At 34.1% G+C, this 21,780-nt stretch overlaps 2 protein-coding genes across 2 annotated transcripts; both read left to right on the forward strand.

Moving 5' to 3' along the window:
* Positions 1-3,599: 3,599 nt before the first annotated feature.
* LOC120276121 (centrosome-associated protein CEP250-like) lies at positions 3,600-10,782 on the forward strand. The gene is given in 8 exon segments (XM_039282854.1): positions 3,600-4,923; positions 5,918-5,947; positions 5,949-6,037; positions 8,046-8,666; positions 8,776-9,082; positions 9,458-9,620; positions 10,250-10,352; positions 10,454-10,782. Coding segments are annotated over 8 exon segments (2,550 nt in total). The 5' UTR covers positions 3,600-3,804; the 3' UTR covers positions 10,572-10,782.
* An 8,666-nt stretch (positions 10,783-19,448) lies between these two features.
* On the forward strand, positions 19,449-21,350 carry LOC120274853 (protein FAR1-RELATED SEQUENCE 6-like). The gene is made up of 2 exons (XM_039281395.1): positions 19,449-20,597; positions 21,315-21,350. Exons 1-2 carry the CDS (start codon positions 19,449-19,451, stop codon positions 21,348-21,350), a joined length of 1,185 nt encoding a protein of 394 aa, XP_039137329.1.
* Positions 21,351-21,780: the final 430 nt, after the last annotated feature.

Genomic DNA, 21,780 nt, shown 5'->3' on the forward strand with positions numbered 1-21,780 from the left:
CCAAATATCAACCATGCATCAAGGAAAACGTAAAATGGCGAAACCCCACATGTGATATAGCTCCAATTAAGTATGATTTTTTTATTTGTGGTGAGAGCTTGCCTCACAAAGAGGGGGACAATGGACCATATGCCATGCATGGTGCCCCATTGGCTTCTATCTCACTCACCACATGCATACATATGATGAACATAGTCTTTATTTTATACTAGCTACTTGTACATATTAAAACAATAATTAAATAATTTAAGAATTGGAAAAGAGAAAAGCACTGCAACACAAATTAAAGAATGTTAGATATTGGAAGGGAGAGAGAGAGAGAGAGAGATCTTGGTAGTAGTTTTATGTCATTTGTTGATATATATAATAATAGTCAAAGAATGAAATGAGAACTTTGGTATGATTGAGCCAATGAGATTTCTCCACAGGGAAGCATGTTGGCTTTTAGTGGATCATTAAGTCTTTGAGTATTGAAATGGAGTTTGCCTTTGTGAGAGCCATGATATGAAGATTGGGATCCTTTTGAAAAGTGAGAAGATAAATATTAATTTTTCAAGATGATAAAGTTTGGGTTATGGGATTTTTAAATACTGAGTTAATTAGTATTTTATTTTTCACTTTGATGATGATTTCTTGCATGACACTATTTGATAATGCCAACATAATAGGTGTCATAAATATATAAGTATAACATTGTGGAGGAGGGATGATCAATGCTTCGTGAATGATGTTTCTTGTCTTTATGCTTTGTAACTTTTTTGCAAGACTTATTAAATGTTAATTTACAAGTTAACTTTATTTACTATTATTATTATTATTATTATTATTTTTGGTAAAAAAAAATTAAATGATTTATATATAAAGACACAAAAATCTTGAGAAATCACACGTCTAATCAATCCATGTAGTATGAAATAGTTTATACAAACCAACGATTTCGTGGTCTATTACACTGAATCTTCTGTGTAAGATGTTCGTATCCTACTAAACGGGTAGGTTAAATCTCAGCTCATATGATGAGAACACATGTGTTGAGTGATTAACCTCATGTTTTAGTCATGTCCTGATGTGATTTATCCATATTTCGGAAAAAAAAATAGTTTAAAAGACAAATATTAAATTTATTTGACAAGTAATTAGACAAAATAAACTAGTTAGCATCCCTTCCACAGTAATTTAAATTTTATTAATAAAATTATACTCCCTCCGTTCATTTTTACTTGTCACATTTACCTAATTCACACCAATTAGAAAAAGTTAGTTGAAGTTAGTTGGTTACTTATATTTTATAAAAAAATCTATTACTTTCTAAAACTACTCCTATTTAAAACTCAAGTAAGTGGATTATATGATTTAATGCTTAGTTGATTGTGATTTATTGAAAATTATACAAGTATATTAAATTAAAGGGTAAATTTAAAAAAAAATATTATTTATTGTTGACAAGTAAAAAAAACATAGAAAAGCTCCAAAATGTAACAAATAAAAAAGAATGAAGGGAGTATTACATTTTGCATTATATGAAATACTCTAGTTTGGTGTGGTTGTTTACTTGTTTTGATGAAATAATTTCCGAAAATAATTATAATTACATAGGATTCTGATAAGTTTTATTTAGTGTATCGAAAGCATTGGATGCTATAAATGAAAGGCCAACAATTGGTCATGGAAACATCATTGTCTACATATAAAGTGTGCTTGTTTCTTCTAAGCCTCTCTACTTTGACAAGCTCTTCTTTGTCTTAGACTTTATTTACTTTAAATTATTTAATAATAATATTGCTATATTTTTAAAAAGAATTGAATCAATCATAATTTATAAAAAGAAAACAAATGACAAATACAAGATGACATCAATAAAAGTAGCTAGAACTAAAATCAATGACTCATGCAAAATGACAAGATAACAAACTTCAATAGGATAAAAAAAAACCAAAATATTTACAAGCAGTAAAAAATAAATAAAAAAATAAAATAAAATGGTAGTGATATGAAAACACAACAAAGTATTAAGTCAATAAATGACAATTTAAGGGAATGCTATGATCTTAATTGAGAGATTTTTTTTTTTATTCATATGCTAGAGGACTAGAAAAGCTGTGATTTCTTTATATCATGATAGCTTCTTCTAATATTACTTTCACAATAGAGATCAATATTAATAAATAACTTAAAAACTCATAGAAATAGCCAAATTTTAGTTTTTTTCCTTCTTGGATATCTATCTAATGTTGGCTTATAATATGATGATTGAATTGTACCAAAGCAGAAAAGTCCATTAAATTAAATATAAAAATATTATTTATATGTAAAAGATCATTATTATAAAGCTCCTTTTGCTTTGATACTAAGCTTAGAGAGATAATTAATCAGACACTTTCATTAAGATCCCAATAGTCAAATGAATCCTTGAAAATGTAAAAAGCTCTTTTTAACCATGTGTCATTATGAAGTCTAAAGAATGAGCTGTTTTTAGACTATGTTTTTTGTTTTCTCTTACATTGTTTAGGTACAAATTTTTATTAACTTTTCCATTAATGGGGGTGTGCTTGATCAATGAAATATATATATATATATATATTAAATAAAATAAAATGTTTTTAAAATTTTGATTTATATCATATCACTGTACTCATTCTCTTATTAAAATCATTTTTGGTGGAATAAAAAAGATTTGGAAGTACTTGCTTCTTATAAATTACTCTTTATCCAAAACCTTAGATAATATCATGATGATAGTTTTTTTAAAAAAATAAATTATGAATGATTTTGATTAATCGCCGAAAGTACATTAAGATAGAAAATGACAAAATGACATTCAATTTTATTTTTTCTGATAAAAAATAATATTTATAAAAAAATTTATTCATACAAAACATCAATCTTACTCATAAGTGTATGAACTAAGTCAAAAAATTAATTAAAAATTAAATAAATAAAATTAATACCATCACTTCTGCTCACAAGAGTAAAAACCAAGTAAAAAATTACTCAAAAAAACACAAGAACAAATTCCTCAATTTAATCTCAATGTTTCACCAAATATAACAAATGTACCAAATTACCCCTAATTCCCTCCAACCCTAACCCTAACCCTAACCCTAACCCTAACATCACATAGAACTGCCATGCCAACTTCCACCTTTTCTCTCTTTCTCTATAAACACATGACGTTAGAGTAAGACAACAGCGTCTCCTCCCACTTGACAGTGATTTCACCTAACCAAAATCCATTGTGCTTTAAGATTAACGCTCAATCATCATCACCAAACACAAATCTTAACGTCCACGTGTCACTAATCACGTCCACCACTCCACCTTTTCCCCTCTCACCGACGGAAGGGCAAAACCGTCATTCAACACATCCTTCATGAAAGAAAGAGACAAATCCATGTGTCCTTTCCCTCTTTCTCCTCCTCCCCCTCCATACCCTTACGTGGACCAATCACATAATTGTCTCATATTTTTCTCTAATTTTTAATATTTTAAAAAAAATTCATACCCTTCCTCCTCTCCAACCCCCTTCCTCTTCTCTCGCTGTTCCCTTCTCTCTATCTACTTAAAAAAAATAAAATTAAAAATTAAAAATTTTAAAAAAAAATTTTAAAAAAAAAGAAAAAAAAAACTACTAATTTCTCCATTTCTTATGGTTTATATATATATATATATATATGAAATCTATCCATCCGTTTATCTCTTGAGAAGCAAGAACGAAGGTTTCTCTGGTGATTGGATCTCCATGATTAGGGTTTCGAGGTCTTCGATGGTACCCTAGGGTTTCGAGAAGGAAGGTGGGTTGGAGGAATGGCGGAGGTTCGGCAGAAGCATGAAGTTGTTGCCGGTTGTGAGTTCCGGCGAGGGCTTGAGGAATTTGTTCGTGACCATATCGATGGCTGCATGTCTGTGGCGTTTGCGTCTTGTAGTGGGGTTGGGGAGGATGAAGATGGTGTGGATAATGCTGAGCAGCTTGCGAGGCGGCGGAGGAGGTCGGATTTGGAGGGGGATGATTTGGCGGAGTCGTCGGCGGCGGTGAGAAGGCATTCGAGGATTTTGAGCCGGTGGGTGGCGAGGCAGGCGGAGGAGATGATTACGACGATGGAGAGGCGGAACCGGGAGTCGGAGCTTTTGGCTTTGGCGGGCTTGCATACGGTGTCGATGCTTGATTCGTCGTTTTTGCGTGAGCCGCGGCGTGCGCAGCAGCAGTCGGTTCCGGTTGAGCGGCCGCGGGGGTCGTCGTCGCTTTTGCAACGGTGGCGCGAGCTGGAGAGCCGGGCGCCGGAGCGGCGTGGTGGTTTGGTGAGCGATAGTGAGGAGATTGGGTACCCGCAGTGGGTGCCGGGGTCAAGGAGAGAGGCTGCGGTGGAGGATGATGGGAGGTCGAGCAGGGAGCAGTCTCCGGAGGTCGGGGATGGGGAACGGGAGCGGGAGCGGGTGAGGGAGATCGTGCGTGGGTGGAGGACGGAGAGTGGGATGACGGCTGAAACGGGCTCTGGTGTCTCACCGAGGAATGAGAGCCCGCGAGGGGAGTGGTTAGGTGAGACTGAGCGGGAGAGAGTGAGGTTGGTGAGGGAGTGGGTTCAGATGGCTAGCCAGCAGAGGGGTGCGCAGGCGGCTAGCCGGAGGGAAGAGAGGGATTCCCGGGCTGTTAGCCGGAGGGAAGAGGGGGATGTCCAGGCTGCTAGCCGGAGGGAAGAGAGGGATGTTCAGGCTGCCAGCCGGAGGGAAGAGAGGGATGCTCAGGCTTCCCGAGCTGAACGCTTGGAGGGGCAGCAGGAGCACATAAGGAGAGACTTGCTGAGGCTGAGAGGGAGACAAGCGCGCCTTGATCTGATCATGAGGATTGTGAGGGAAAGGCAGCGGGAACTCCAGGGCTTGTCAGAGCACCGGGCAGTTTCAGATTTTGCTTACAGGAATAGAATTCAGGTCAGTGGCTGTTCTTGCTGGTTCTTTTTTCTTTCCTTTGATCAATCGCTGGATGCTTGTATGCATGGATTTGTAAATGGATTAATATACATTTATGGGGAAAAAATCCAAAATTTTTCCTTTACGCTGGCCTCTTTCTCCAAAATCTGGCCTGCCTCTGCTCATTCTTGTATATTGAGCTCTTTTATGATGTTAAGATGGATAATGCATAATAAGAAATAAATATGGGGTAAGATAAGATTTCATGACTGGTTTGCTAATTTGGTTTTCCTCCATGGTTTAAATATTTTGGGGATGCCTACTATCCAAAATTTAAATGATTTGGCATACTGAATTTTGGCTTGAGGAGCAATGAAAGGAACATTTTTCTTGTATGGTGTTGTCCTTATATTCACATATCTCTATTTTTGAGTATTTTTCTGTTTGAATAATTTCCTTCAATCAAGTTAGCTACTGGCAAAAGGCTTCCACTATGAAAGAGCTAATGCGTTATCTTTGTTCACATGGCTTTTGTGCCAATTAACTCCTTCTGGCTATCCTTAGCGAGTGACTTTGTTATCCGAAGGCTTTTTTAAAACCTTCTCCATTAACTTCATCCTCATCATCTTGGTTTTAGGCTTTTCCGATTTGATCGGAAGCTAAATGGCCAATACCATGCTTATACAAGATCCCTGTTTGTGGTTTGGTTTAGGCTATTCATGTCTTGTCTTTCCATTCGTTAACATCTACATTCTTAAAAGATGTCTTGCTTTTCCATTTTCATAACCTTCATCATGCAATTTGCTGAATCATATTGTCTGCAAACCGTACCTATTATTACCTTCCTATAGATTTTCGTTCAGTTTAGCACTGATCAAACAGCCTAGAATTTTCTTTCTTATTTGATGTGCCAAGTTTAACTTTCCCTTTATATTCAAATTATTCAATGTGTTGAATTGTTTGATGCTTTTCTTCATGATTATTTTGTTATCTTTCTAATGAAATTATGTTTCAGTCACTTCTTAGGGGTAGATTCTTGAGAAATGGAAGGCCTCCCTGAAGATGAAAGACAACCATCAGCAGCGGTGAGGGAACTAGGTCAGCTAAGACAACATCATCCCGTCTCCGGTCTAAGGTACAATTTCTTTAACCTGTGCGAGTCCATTTGAATTCAAATCTGAAAACCTTTATTCTGATCATGAATACTAGAATGGTAGTTGCCTTTTATGGCTTACCCACGATTTTTTTGTGATAAACTTCTTCTAAATATTTGTGATTTACACATTTATGAGTGTGTTCAGTATAGAATCTGAGGTTCATCAGTCTAGTAATTCAGATGTTCATTTATTATATGTCTGATGTTTGTTAAGCACCACATGGAAGGAAAGACTCATTTGAATCATCTATTTTAAAGTGCATTGCCATGTGGCACCATCCAATTGTTTTTGGTGCAATGCCGGGTTTAGACAAAATTCTACATGGGGATAAGGCTATTATATTGAACTCTTACCAGACCTTGAGCCATTGGAAGTTTTGGTAAATGTGATGCTTATTTATATTTATAATTTTGACGCTTTACATCATCAATAAGCTTAAATTTTATCGCAACATCAAATACTTAGATGACAGATGCGTCTTTTTTATTTTTACTGACTTGAGGTATAAGCTTAACTATGAAGAATCATCACCAGTTTATGGGATCTTATCTGTGTGGAGTATTTTAATTAAATTTGAACTGTCAATCAGATTCCCATGTCTGATTGACCATGATAAATTTTCATGAAAAGAGTTACTTTCCTTGTTTTTCATATGGTTCTTGCAAATTGTCAAGTGATTTAGCTGAGATACGTTTGTAGCCATTTTATTTCATTTTATTTTTTGTATCTTTGAAAAACCTCTTTTACTAGTTTTACGTTGTTAAAGACTAGAGCTTTTTGCTGGGAATGAAATCCTGCACTAAGTCATTCTTCTTGGTTTTCACAGTGCGTGCTGCTTTTAGTGTCCTTAGAGCTGAGATCGAGCTTTCTGTAATCTATGCTATTTGATAAGGCAGTTACTTCCAAATATAATGGATCATAGTACAATTGGCTGTTAATTAAATGATATAATATTCTGTGATATAATGGTGTGTGACACGTGATAAGATCATGAGGAGCCAAGCTGGTTTTACAGGCTTTAATGAATTATTTGTTATGTATTTATCAAATAATGTTACCTAGATGTCCAATTATGTATAAGTTATCAGAATCTCAAGTTCTATATATTCATGTGTGTTGTATTGTCTCTGTGAACTGGACTTTCCAGTAGTCTTCCTTTACTTGATCCCTCAGTAATTTGTGGATACAAGCATTTTTTTATTCTGAGGCTTCTAATGCGCTAGTCCAATCTTAAGTTCGTCTTACTGCTTTCAGAAAGAGGAACAAGAAAAGAAGGGTGGTACAAGGAAACATAATTTATGATTGATTATCTCTTCTGAATAGAAATTTAGTCCAGTCTTGAAAAAAAAAACATTGCCATCTTAGGTTGTGAATCTAAATGGATGGAGTTGATGGATGCCCTGTGTCCTAGTTAGTTGTTTTAATGAACACAGATCCACTTTGTGAAAGATGAGTATTTTGGATGCTGATGCATTGTAAAATCAGGATTGTTCTATACTGGAAATAATTTTGATCCTTTACAATGGAAATTTCTTACTGGAATCAACATATGTATTCATTGAGGTGAATACACTTACATTTTATTTCAGGAATTAACTTTTACGCAACCCTCTTTGTCATAATTTGAAGGAACGTTTTACTTGTTAGGCTTCCAATTGAAGTTGCATGCGGTGGGTGGGTGGATGTGTATGTGTGTGTGTTATCTTTAGCAATGCTTTCTGTTTGAGAGGGACAACTGTGTGCCATCTGTACACAGACTTTATGTTATTTGCTTTATTTGCATTCAAGGTAGGCTTTTCACCTGCATAATTTTCATGTCTTGGGAATAAACATTATCAAGCTTTTTTGATACTATGAACCATTTTTGGTTTATTGAACAGATACTATTATTTTTATGGTTGTGTTGGCTGTTACTTTCATTCTTTATTCTTCCTTAATACTGATGTTTGAGCTTAAAATCCTTTGTAAAATTTCTTCTTTGTCCAGTGATGGGGTTCGCTTCAGATTAGTGAATTCTGTTCTTGGTCAAGCGAATGAATCTGATACTTCAGCAAGCCAAGATATCAATATTTCTTTAGATGATCAGTCTCAGTCAAGTGTTGTGGTGGAATTATCAACTGATAATCATGATCAATCTCAGTCTAATAGTGAAGATAATAGTAGGCAGCAAACAGCAGAGACGCATACCACATCTGCGTTTGAAAGCAATTCCCGGAGTGAAAATATAGGTTGGCGAGAGCCTGGAACTTTTGAAGAGAATTTGCGAGAAAATGAAGCTCGTGCACAGGACTGGCAACAATCTTCTGAGATTGGCTATAGTGGACAGCGTGCTAGCTCTGGTGAAGAGCTTATTGAGGGCTGGCAAGAAAACATTGATCATGATTGGCCACATGAAACACCAGAAGATGAAGATGGAGAAGATAGTCATACTCTGGAAGCACAAGAGTGGCATGAGGCTGATTCACATGCGTCTAGAGAAAATTGGCAAGATGGGCCCTCAATTTCTTTGGGAGATCCACAGGCCATACTGAACAGAAGATTCAACAGATTTATTCCTTCAGATGATGACAATGTATACAGTATGGAACTAAGAGAACTTTTAAGCAGGTAGTTTGTTATAGTTCATTGCAAACCTGAGCTTTTAAGCGAATGCTATACTTGGATGTACACGTTCTAGATCCATATGTATTCATTGTGTTGAGTTCTCTTTCTGCAGGAGAAGTGTTTCTAATCTTCTCAGAAGTGGATTTCGTGAAAGTTTGGACCAACTGATCCAATCTTATGCTCAACGTCAAGGTCGTGCTCCACTTGATTGGGAGCTAGAAAGAACCTTACCTACAGACTTGCCAGATGAAGATCATGGCCAACAAAGAGATGATTTGGATCATGACCAGCAGGATGATGCTGTTGCCAGGCCTCCACTCGTGCTGCCAACTCCTCCAGTACCGCCTCCTCAGCTATTATGGCACTCAGAATTACATCATAATAGTTGGGCTTCACAAAGCATGCATCGATCAGAAATTGTGGGTAACTTCACCTCAGTTTACTTTTGTCTCAGTCTTCTTACAACCTTTTTTATGGGATGAATCACAATGAACTTCATTGATGGTGTATAGTGGCGTGAATTTATCTGTCACTTTCTTCTATATTCTGATATTCCTGATTTATATTTTCACTAACATATAGAACATTTCGGTTTGGTTTTTAAACTTTTATTGGTTTAAATTTGTTTCATTCATCCTCTACGAACCTGAGAACCAGTCATGTTATAGTTTATGTTCATTTTTGATAAGTTGTGGATGCTTTGCAATAGAATCTTTACTTCTATTTATAGGCTGCTTCTGACAAATTTACTTCTATTTGCATTATTAAATTTTATATATTATTAGTTAATGCAGGAATGGGACATCATTAATGATTTGAGGGCTGATATGGCTAGACTTCAGCAAGGAATGAGCCACATGCAGAGAATGTTGGAGGCTTGTATGGATATGCAATTGGAGTTGCAGCGCTCTGTTAGACAGGAAGTCTCTGCAGCTTTAAATCGTTTTGGAGAGCAAGGTCAGTGCAAGTTATCCTAAATAGGCCACCTGCATTCCTAAAGCTTATAACAATACTCTGAACTGTGGAATATCTATTGGATAGTTATGTTCATGAAACCTCTGAAATAATCGCAAACTCTTACCCGAACTTCCTTTGCATCCTTTTTGAAAGCGACACGCAGCTTGCAATCTCACCTGATTTGAATCATCATGACTATGTGATTGATTACTGCCATTTGTTATTTTGCTGGCATTTCATGCCCATGTTAAAACTGTCTTTTATCAATTGACCTGTGATGTTCTCTGTGTAAGCTTTAGCTCATTTCACTTGACTCTGTTTCATTAGAAGAGATAAAATGAAAGAATAGCAAAACAATTGAGGGAAACGTTGATTGACTGATGTGAAGCAAGTTTATTCTTGCAGCTAAAACCGGGAAATCTTAATGCTTGCATATGCTTTTCCTTAATCTTATATGGCATAATGTATCCCTTTGGCCGTGAACTTCTCTTTAGCTCCTTTTTCAAATAATTTATTTCGTCATTTCACCTGACAACATTGGTAAAACGATACAGATTTTCATTTGTAATAGTTCACTGCTAGACTTATTTCATAAAACTATCAGTTTATGATGGTTTCTTTTGTTTCAGATGCTGCTGAGGAGTCATCTGAGGATGGATCCAAATGGAGCCATGTGAGGAAGGGAACTTGTTGTGTGTGTTGTGATACTCATATCGACGCTCTTTTGTACAGGTCTTCAAATAACCTTCCTTTTTGAGTTGCAAAACATTTAGTGTTTTGTGCACTCATGCTAACAATCAAGTTCCGCACCCTCTCCTGTTTCATTGTTTCAGGTGTGGGCACATGTGCACTTGTTCAAGGTGTGCGAATGAACTGGTTCGAGCCGGAGGCAAGTGTCCGCTGTGCCGTGCACCGATCATTGAGGTGATTCGAGCCTACTCCATACTGTAAAAATATAATCCCTGTTAGGTAGAAGAAAGAAAAGGAAACCACGAAGCTGGGGCCATGAATTTTGCTTTTCCGGAAATCGCTCGAAAGGTTCGTCCATGTTGTATCTATACATTTTGTTCTTCATCATCATCATCATCTTCATGTCTTTGTTCTTGTAATTCTTGGAACGATGAATTTGTTGAGTGAACTCCAATGGCACCTTCATCATTTATCTTAATTATATATATATAAAAAAAGAATCAATGTGAAGTTCTTTTATTGTGTTTCTGTTGTCTTAATTTATTCTTTTTACTATGTTACCTGCTTAAACTATATACTTGTTTGTGTGCCCGCGTGCTTCTTTAATTGTTATAAATATGCTGCATTTGTGGAAATAGCTATAGTTTTAGCCCCTTGTTTTTATAATACACCTATGTGACTGATTTCCAAGTGCTACATGATTGGAGTAACGGCAGTATATATATATATATATATATACATGTGCACCCCCTTGACCCCCCCTCCATCCGCCCCTGTATATATATATATATATATATGAGACCGTTTCTTTTACAAACGTCATCTGTATGCTTAGAACATAAATAAATTAGTGTTGAAACAGTAGTATAAATAATACCCAAACTATATACTCACATGTAACATTGGTGATTGGGTGTCAGTTGATTTTTTATGCATAGTTGTACAACTGTTTATAATACCGTATAACTCACTTTATATTATTTATTATATTTATAAGATTATTGTGTTTGAGTACTGTGCATGATATTGATGTTTTAAAGCCATTGAATTCAATCCAATGGTTGAAAAACAACACATGTAAAATGAGTGAAACACAACTGTAAAATTGATTTCGTTCATAGAAGACGTGGTTTATATATAAATTTTTATATTGAGAAAATTGCATAATTTTTTTCATTTGATTCACACTTCAGGACTTCAATAATATATATTATCACATATTTTTAGGACGGTAAACAAGCCGAGCCGAGCTTTGTTTTGTTCAAGTTTGGCTCATTACTATTTAATCGAGCTCGAGCCGAGCTTTCTTCAAGCTTCATTTTTCATGTTCAAGTTTGGCTCGTTACTATTTTAATCGAGCTCGAGCTCTAATTGAGCTTATTTCGAACTTCATGCTCGAGCTCAACTTGTTAAGAAAATTCGAAGCTTAATCTTGGCTCGTTAGTTTAATTAAGGCTGGACTATTTTTTTATATTTTATTTTTTTATTTAGTAAAGTATCATTTAAAGCTTATTTAATGAATTATTATATAGTGTGACTCAACTCGGTTTGAGTTTGAGGATTAAAAAAGTAATTTAAGCTTGTTTATGGAACCATTAAGGTTTGAGTTCAAGCTGGTTAAAATCCTCATTAAATAAGTTAACAAATAATTACAATAATAACAAAATAAATATTGTGATGTAACTATCTATAAATATTTTTCATCGATATTATTAATGATCCAGTAAATAAGCTTGTTCATGACACTATGAATGATTATATTAATGATTGTTACAAATAAAATTGGAAATGATACTATAAACGAGCTTTTAATTATACAATAAACAAGTTGTTCAAAAGATTTAATGAGGCGAGCTTGGTGGTATTCAAGCTTGGCTCGTTTATCTTACGAGCTCATTTAACTTAATGAACTAGTTGACCTGAGTCTTTGAATAGTAGTTTAGAGCCTATATGTGTGACTCAAATTGACAACAACGATATAGTCACATATACACCTTAATATACATACATATATATAAACTAGCTCATAATCGAGCTTATAAATGAGCTTGTTCATGAGCTTGTTCGTGAGCCAAAACAAACCGAGTTTTTCGGTTCTCAAGCTTGGCTCGTTTATCAATCAAGCTTGAAAATGATGTTCAAGCTTGGCTTGTTTACAATGTGATCTGAACACGAATAAGCCCTTATAAAGCCGAACACTGGGCCGCTCACGAACGGCTCGGCTCAAATACACCCTTACATATTCTAAAGTTAACATCCAATTTTCACATCTCTAATTTTGTTGCATTTCAAAAGTAAAACAATAGTTTAAAAACACTATAGTAGTGCTCAAATGGTACATGTTTATTATGTTCATATTCATCATAGCATATATAATAATAATAATAATAATAATAATAAAGAAAAACCACATAGACAACATTCAACACCCACTGTACACGTATTACTACTTAAAAGCTAAAGGTGCGCCTTAGGAACATTGTACGCTCTATCCTACTCCACTCCCCACTTCAACTCCTCCCCATCGTCCTCCTCTTCTCCTCTCCTCTCCACCTCCATCTCCATTCCCATTCCCAAACCCTAGAATCTTTGCGCACCTACACAGCGGGCAAGAACCATGAATCCCAAACCACGCATCAATGCACACCGGATGAAACCCATGCCTACACCCTGCTATCAATTTCACCATCTTCTTCTCCGCCAGCTCCCCCAAACACACCACGCACCACTCTTTCCCTCTCCCGATCCACAAACCGTCATCGCCTTTAGAATCTCCAGATCAACCCCACGATTCCGATTAGGGTTTGAGATGGGGAGCGGGCTGCGGCGGAGGTGGGTGGAGGGGGAGAGGAAGCGACGCGCACAGATGGAGAAGAAGGCAAGAAAGAAGAGAGAGGAGATGAGAAAGAGGGCGGTGAGGGCCATGGATGAGGCGGTGGTGGTGGTGGTGGTGGTGATAAAGAATCTTGGAGTAGAAGTCTTGGTTTCATTGTTCATGGTTTTCTCTCTCTCTTTTTCCCGTCGCTTAGTTCTATATTTATTTATGGTATAATACCTAAATTGGTCTTTTTACTTTTCTCTCTCTTTTCTTCTAGTCCCTCTATTCAGAAATGCGCTCCACTAATCTCTCTACTCTTGAAAATGAATCAATTTAGTTCCTGTACCCTTAATCTCTTCCCATCTAGTTTCTTTACTCTTGAAAAATACAGTCAATAATTGGCCTATTTTAGAGTAGAAAAGACTAAATAGAACCATTTTCAAGAGTAGAGGGACTATTTAAGAGCATTTCTGAGTAGAGAGACTAAAAAAGAAGAAAGAGAAAAATAAATTGACCAATTTGGGTATTATATTTTTATTTATTGGTGTGTTATTTTTTGATTTTTTTTTCTTTTAATTGGAGCGTTTAATATATTATATTAATTACATAATTTAGATCATAAAATTCAAAAATGAATCATTATTAAATATTAATAATGCGATTTCATTTATTAATATCGGATCCTTGACATATGATATTCATCTTGCAATAAAAAAAATGACGTTTAAATCTTATCTATGAAATAACACAGATGGTAAATGGAAAAATTACTGTTTACCCATCAAGAATTTCAAAATTTCCCAAACAGCCCCTGTGAGTTTTGAATACCACAGACAACCCTTCCTTTATTGTTTCACTTCCTTTTTCTGCAGATCACTACGACTGGCTCCATATTATGAAATTCCATCGTTACCCTTAAAAATGGTGGGAAAACAACCGCCCAATCATATCTTGTTAAACCTTTTTGCATACATTTTTTCATTCTTTTTGCATTCTTTTTTGTTAAACAGAAACAGAAACAAAAGAATATGTTAAACAGAGAACTCATTTCTTTAAACAGAAACCTCATTTCTTAAATAGAGAATTCATTTTTTTTAAACAAAAACCTCATTTCTTAAATAAAAACCTCATTTCTTAAACAGAAAAAACTCATTTTTTAAAACAGAAACATTGATATTTAAACAGAAAAACTAATATTTACGTGAAAAATTAATCTTGGGTATAAAAACCAATTAAACTTGGCCACTCGTACATATTTAAATAGAAACAACGATATTTAAGCACTTTTCTAAATATAAACACAATATATTAAACAAAAACATCGATAGTTAAACAAAGACAACCAAGCATAAAGACGACCGTTCTTTATTATATGGAGATAACGATATTTACATTAAAAATTTAATAAGTTTGTGGAAAAAAATTTAGGTTAGCATGATTACATTATAACTACAAACAAAAGAATTTAGGTTAGCATGAAGAATAATGCATGTACTCATTTCATAAACAGAGAACTCATTTTTTTAAACAGAAACCTTATTTTTTAAACAAAGAACTCATTTTTTTAAACAGAAATCTCATTTTTTAAACATGAAACTCATTTTTTTAAACAGAAACATTGATATTTAAACAGAAAAAACCAATATTTATGTGACAAATTAATCTTGGGTATAAAAACCAATTAAATTTTGGCCACTCATACATATTTAAATAGAAACAACGATATTTAAGCACTTTTTTAAATGTAAACACAATATATTAAACAAAAACATCGATAGTTAAATAAAGTCAACCAAGCATAAAGACGATCGTTCTTTATTATATGGAGATAACGATATTTACATTAAAAATTTAATAAGTTTCCGGAAAAGAATTTAGGTTAGCATGATTACATTATAACTACAAACAAAAAAATTTAGGTTAGCATGAAGAGTAATGCATGTACTTATTTCTTAAACAGAAAATTCATTTTTTAACAGAACCTCATATTTTAAATAGAAACATCATATTTTTAACAGAAACCTCATGTTGTAAATAGAAATTCATTGCAGTAAAGGGTATTATGGTCAAACCATGTCACACTTGCCACAACTTCCCACGTAAGGGACAATTTCGTCCAAAAAATTTCAAATTAACTCTATCAATCACTGTTAGATGCTTTGGGGGTTTAAAAAAATATTATATTAAAAAAGAAGGGGTTTTTATGGATATTCGAATTTAGGGGGAGAATCTGTGCATATTACAAATTTTGGGAGTGTTTTTAGCAATTTCCACCAGAGAAATTGATTTGAATTTTAGCTGATGCAGATGAAAAATATATATGTTGTAAAATTAACTTCTAACATAGAGGTTGAGAATTTTTTTACTAAAAAAAATTAGTTTAAATTTTAGCTTGTGTAAATGAAAAATATAGGTATTATAAAACTAATTTTTGAAATAGAGATTGAGAGCTCATGCAAATGGAATGTATAGGTAATGTATAACTAACTTCTACCATAGTGGTTAAGAGTCTTTTTTTTTTTTATTACGGTGATTGAAATTTGAGAAGTGAATATTTTTATATTATTTAGAATCATTCCATTTATAAATAATTAAAGAGACATATCTAATATTTTTTTAATTTATAATTAGAAAGGCTCAATTTTTTTTTTTAGCTTAGTTGATAATAGCTAAACGCTATGGGTAATGTAGGATTGTCATGGGATGATGTGACATGTGACGTTTGTTTAAATGTGTCTCTAATTGGGTTGAGTTGGAGGATGTTGAAGTATAAAAGATCATTTTTCAGTTTTTAAGTGATAAAAGAAAGGCAACTTTACCTATTTGACCTCAAATAATTATTTACAACTGCAATCATTTTTCTATTAATGTTAGCAATTGACTTAGACAGTGGGGGGTTTTTTGTTTGCTTATGTTGATCGTTTTGACAATTTCAGTAAACGTTTTGCAAGTATAAAAGATATGTACATTGAGGGTAAATTTTTTAGTCGATAATTAAACTTTAGCTTTTTTTTTATTTTGATCACTATACTTCAATTTGTATTAATTTAATCACTCAACTTTAATTTAATTTTATTGGGTAGAAAAATAATGAATTTCGAGCCCCAAATGAATGATATGACTCTTTTTCAATGACATTTACACCTCTAATAGACTTAATAATGTGTCATGGAGAAGACTGACTTGGATTTTTAGACATCCATGTAATTAATTGGGGGTTAAAATCTTTGATTTATTATTCGTTGGAATTAAATTAAAGTTGAGCGATCAAATTGATATAAATTACAATTTTATGATCAAAATAAAAATAAGACAAAATTTAATTACCTATTAAAAAATTTACCCGTACGTTGACATTTAAGAATATGAGTTTGTAAAATAAGAGACAGGTTGGGTGCTTATTTACTACTGTGAGTAATATTTTACTTGTTGACATTTAAAAATTTACCCGTACGTTGACAAAATAAAAAATAAGACAAAATTTAATTACCTATTAAAAAATTTTATGATCAAAATAAAAATAAGACAAAATTTAATTACCTATTAAAAAATTTACCCGTACGTTGACATTTAAGAATATGAGTTTGTAAAATAAGAGACAGATTGGGTGCTTATTTACTACTGTGAGTAATATTTTACTTGTTGACATTTAAAAATTTACCCGTACGTTGACATTTAAGAATATTAGCTGCTTGTCTGATTTTTTTTTTTAAAAAAAGTTTTCAGATGTTAGACCCGTTGCATTGAAAATTAAATATTATATACTCCCTCCAGATGCTGAGTTATACTTATACCAAAGTTGCAAAGAACCATATTGTGATGAGAAATGCTATTCCCTCCGAAAATTTGGTCCGAAATTTTCGGCCGACTGACGTGGATGCTGATGTGGCATCCACGTCAAGACATTTCTCTCTCTTATGTTAAGCGAGATGAAATAAATCTTTTTAAACTTTCCCAAATATTCTTCTTTCTCACCGCCTCCTTCTCCCGAACGAAGCATTTCCTGACTTGCCGTCTCACGCCGTCTCCGTGACGCCGCCACACCATTGTCGACACTACCGTCGCACACCATTGACACCGCCGGCATTCCACTCTTTCCCGTATCATCTTCTTCCTCTGTCTCCCTCTCCCGAAGCGAAGCCCTTCCTCGCCATCTCGATTGGCGCCCTGGCACACCAACTGTCGATGTCGCTACTGCTCACCGCCGTGAAGCCTTTTCCCCACTTTCTCGGTGCCGCCACCCGACACCGCTTCACCGTCGCGAAGCCCTTCGTCGCCGTCTCGCCTAAAAGCCACTTTGCACAACCACTGCCGGCGTCGCATCGATCGCGAGCTTTTAAATTTCTCGGTCTTAGCCGGTATACATACATATATATCTTTGTTTTTTTGTTTTGTTCCTATCTTGATCCCAAGTAATAATTTCCAAAAAAATGTTTGTTAGCTTGCATAGATGGAATGTTGTTGTGTTTTTCTCTTGTGGTTCATGTTCATGTTGTTGTTGTGAGAACCAAGATCTATCTTTTTCATTTTTGTTTGTTTTTTGATCAGACGAGGAGAGGCTATGTATGGTGTTTTCCTTAATAAACAATAACTTTAATTCATGAAGTTTAGGAGGTTAATATTATATTAAACATACTTCTATTGTGTAAAGTGGGACTCATGTTATTTTTTATTTGCTTAGTAATGTGAATTGCAATCATCTTGGACATTGTAATCTTGTGTTTGTGGATTGAGATTGATGTTGGCAATGTAAAATATTGAGCTCTCGTACCAGCGAGTTTTATTTTTTCAACAATGTTTATGTAATGTTTTTACTGTGGTTCAAAAAGAAAAAAATAAAAAGAAGAAGAGAGTCTCGTATATGGTCTTTTTGAAGGATAATCATGTACTGAAGTTTGACAAATTGCATGTATGACATGCTGGGTCTTGATTATTATTCTGTTTCTTATGTTTTTATTTGATTTGTAGTTCTTTCGAATTACTCTTATGCATGTTTAGTTCAGTATTATAGTTAGCTAGTGGTGCATGTTTCACCCTAATTCTTTCCATCATTTTAATTTTCATTACATTAAGCATTTTAGCATTGATGTAGAACTTATAATTTTTCCTTTTTATTTTTTTGTAGTTTATTCTTATCCTTATCTATTACAAAGATAAATTTTTCAAATCTAATTTGTGAGTATAGGTTTTCAATTATAATTTTTTTGTTTGATTTTGAAACATGTAATGATAATTTCAATGGTAATTTATGTTGTTTGTTATAAATTTAAATATCTTTCATTTTTACCACATGTAGTTTTACATTATATTTATTTTTTAGTTGTTTCTTATCTATTATAGATCCAAATCAAAACCATTATGGTAGAGTTGGAATTTCAATCCTCCGAACAAAATGAAGAATGGGAAAGAAGTTGGATCTTCTAACACGTAAATAACCAACAAAGAGAAAAGAGAAAATGGTAGAGTTTGAGAGGCCACTACTTGAAAAAGGTTATTCCCAAAGGGGAATGATTTTTTTAATTCAAAGAAGAAGTTTATAGTCTCTATGTTGAATATGCTCGACAAGAAGGTTTTGATATTGCAGTACAAAAAGTCGGAGATGATGGGAAATTAAAGTATTATGCACTTTCATGTGTAAGAGGTGGCAAAAGAATATTCATCGCAAAAAGTGTTTTTCAACCCAAGGTTATCTACTAAAACAAATTGCAAGCCAAAATAAATATTATTGTTGGTAACAATGGGTGTTTTTACCATATCAAGTGTTAATTTGGAGCATAATCATGCACTAAGTCCGCACAAGGCTCGTTTCCAAAGGTGTAATAAAAAAATGGATGCATATGTCAGAAAAAGGCTTTGATTTAAATGACCATGCAGGTATAGGGCTTGAGTAAAAAACTTTCATTCATTGGCCGTTGAAAGTGGTGGATATGAAAATTTAACCTACACTGAAAAGGATTGTCGGAATTACATTGCAAAAGCAAGGCAATTCAGGCTTGGAGTAGGAGATGCAGAGGCACTTGGTAATTATTTCTCACGCATGCAACAGAGAAATTCTAATTTTTTTTCATTTGGTTGATATGGATGAAGAAGGTCGGTTACGAAATGTATTTTGGGCAGACGCAAGGTCTATAGCAGCATATGAAGCTTTTAGTGATGTTGTATCTTTTGATACAACATATTTAACAAATAAATATGATATGCCATTTGCTCCTTTTGTTGGAGTAAACCATCATGGGCAAACAATATTATTTGGATGCGGGTTATTGTCAAAAGAAGATACACAAACCTATATTTGGTTGTTTAAAACTTGGTTGGAATGCATGTCGGGTAAGGCTCCAAAAAGCAATACTATGGATCAATGTATGGCTATTCAAGGTGCAATCAGGACAGTTTTTCCAAATTCTCATCACCGACTATGTCTTTTGGCACATTATGAAGAAGATCCCGAGAAGCTTGGAGGATTAACCCATTACAAGGCAATAAAGAAGATTTTGAAGAGTATTGTTTATGAGGCAATAGATATTCAAGAATTTGAAAATATTTGGTTGAAGATGATAGAAGATTACAATATCGGGAAAAATGAATGGCTGAATTTGTTATATACAAATCGTCATCGTTGGGCTCCTGTATATGTTAAAGGTGTTTTTTGGGCTGGAATGTCTACCACCCAAAGAAGTGAAAGCATAAATGCTTTCTTTGATGGTTATGTTGGACCAACAACATCCTTAAAGCAATTTGTGGAGCAGTATGACAATGCATTAAAAAGTAAGATTGAGAAAGAAAACAAAGCTGACTTTGCTACTTTCAACTCAAGCTTTCAAGTGCTAACTGATTGTTTCTTTGAGAAGCAACTACAAGAAGCCTATACCAATGAAATTTTTAAGCTATTCCAAGATGAGTTGAGAGGAATGCTATATTGCAATCTTACATTTATTAGATCAGACGGGGCAAGAAATATATTTCAAGTGACAGACATTTTAAAAGGAAAAGATGGAAGAGTCAGACTGCAAGTGGGTTTTACTGTTTATCAAAATGAGCTTGAGTTTGATATTAAATGCACATGTCGTTTGTTTGAGTTCAAAGGAATTGTTTGTAGGCATATATGCAAAGTTTTTATTGAAAGGAATGTCAAAGAGATTCCATCTCAATATATTTTATCCCGTTGGAGAAAGGATATTAAACGCCGGCATACTTATGTGAAGAATTGTTATGAAGATTCACAAATTAGTGAGCAAAAAGTGCGGTATAATAAATTGTGCTCGCATTTTTCTAAGGCTGCTGAAATTGGAGTAGAATCCATTGAAAAATATAGTTTCTTGATGAAGTGTGTGGATGATGCAATAGAGAAGCTCATGGATAATGCAAATTATTTGGAGAGTCACTCTAACCAAGTTATGCCACCAATGTTGTTGGAAAAGGATCATGATCACCACCAAACAACATCTTCAAAGTTCCTAACTCCTTTAAAAGTGCGTAGTAAAGGCCGGCCACCATCGAAGAGGAAGAAGTCAAAAGTTGAAGAGATGATCATTAGAAATAAAAAAAAAAGGTATTTATACTTTACATAATTTTTCTTAGTGTTTTAATCTTTTTTTGAACTAAAATTAATATTTTTTTTCAGAAAACTCAAGCAACGGGAAATATACAAATGCAAAATGATACACAAATTGAAATTCACACTCAAGAAAGTGTGGTATTGTTCGTTAACTCTACTATATCTATTTTTATTATTGCATGAGATGTTTTAATAAATTGGATAACAATTTCCCTCATTAGGTGACTTCCAATTTTTTCCCAAATGTGATGAATGTGGATGTCTATGGCTTCAATTGGCAAAATGCGAGAAAATTATAGTTCATCACGGTATTTAAAAAAATGTGAAATATCTCTTTTTTTTTTATTACAATTGCTTTTTTTATTTATTACAATGTTGAAGACATAATTGAATTATATGTGATAGGGTCAACCATCAAACTATTCGACACCTATTGATAGTGCAGAGATGCTTGCAAATGAAATTAGATCATCTACTTCAATAGGTCATGAATCAAATTCAATTTCTTGGGCCAATATCCATTTTAATTCAGGTGTGAGGATGTTCTCATTGAATCATATGAATTGCTGAATTTTTTTCAATATTTAATGGATTTTTAGGTTGATCATTCACAGCTTATTTGATTTTGCAGGGAAATAACAATGGCAATTGTGTGAGGATGTTCTAGATGACATTTGATTTGTGTGAGGATGTTTTCATTTTGCAGATGCGCTTGTGTTGTTGTTGTTGTTATTTGTGTTGTTTGTGTTATTCATTTTGCTGTTATTGTTGTTATTTGTGTTGTATCTGTCTAATATTGTTAAAACTTGTTCGTGTTATTCATTTTGTTGATGTTGTTGTTTGTGTTTAATTATTTTATTAGTTGGATCTCAATTAATGTTGAGAAATATCCTTTAACAGATTGCTTAGCTCCATTTCAATGCCCTGTGCAAGATCATATTGGATAAGCCACGTAGTAGCTGTGTGAGTAAAATTTGGAAGTTCCCCCTCGGAAGCACATTGGATCGATGGGTGAAATCTATATTCATGTTTAACAATGGGCATTTGATCTTCTGAAGTCGGAGGATGTTCATAGTACATTGGCCCTCGGCATTATG

This window comes from Dioscorea cayenensis, chromosome 2, assembly GCF_009730915.1.
Source record: "Dioscorea cayenensis subsp. rotundata cultivar TDr96_F1 chromosome 2, TDr96_F1_v2_PseudoChromosome.rev07_lg8_w22 25.fasta, whole genome shotgun sequence".
Lineage (NCBI taxonomy): Eukaryota > Viridiplantae > Streptophyta > Magnoliopsida > Dioscoreales > Dioscoreaceae > Dioscorea > Dioscorea cayenensis.

Excerpts from the sequence above, each read along its gene's own strand:
- LOC120274853 (XM_039281395.1), top strand. The coding sequence starts at position 19,449 with ATGTCGGGTAAGGCTCCAAAAAGCAATACTATGGATCAATGTATGGCT. Across the intron at positions 20,598-21,314 it reads AGTTCCTAACTCCTTTAAAA|GGAAATAACAATGGCAATTG; the intron begins GTGCGTAGTAAA and ends TTGATTTTGCAG.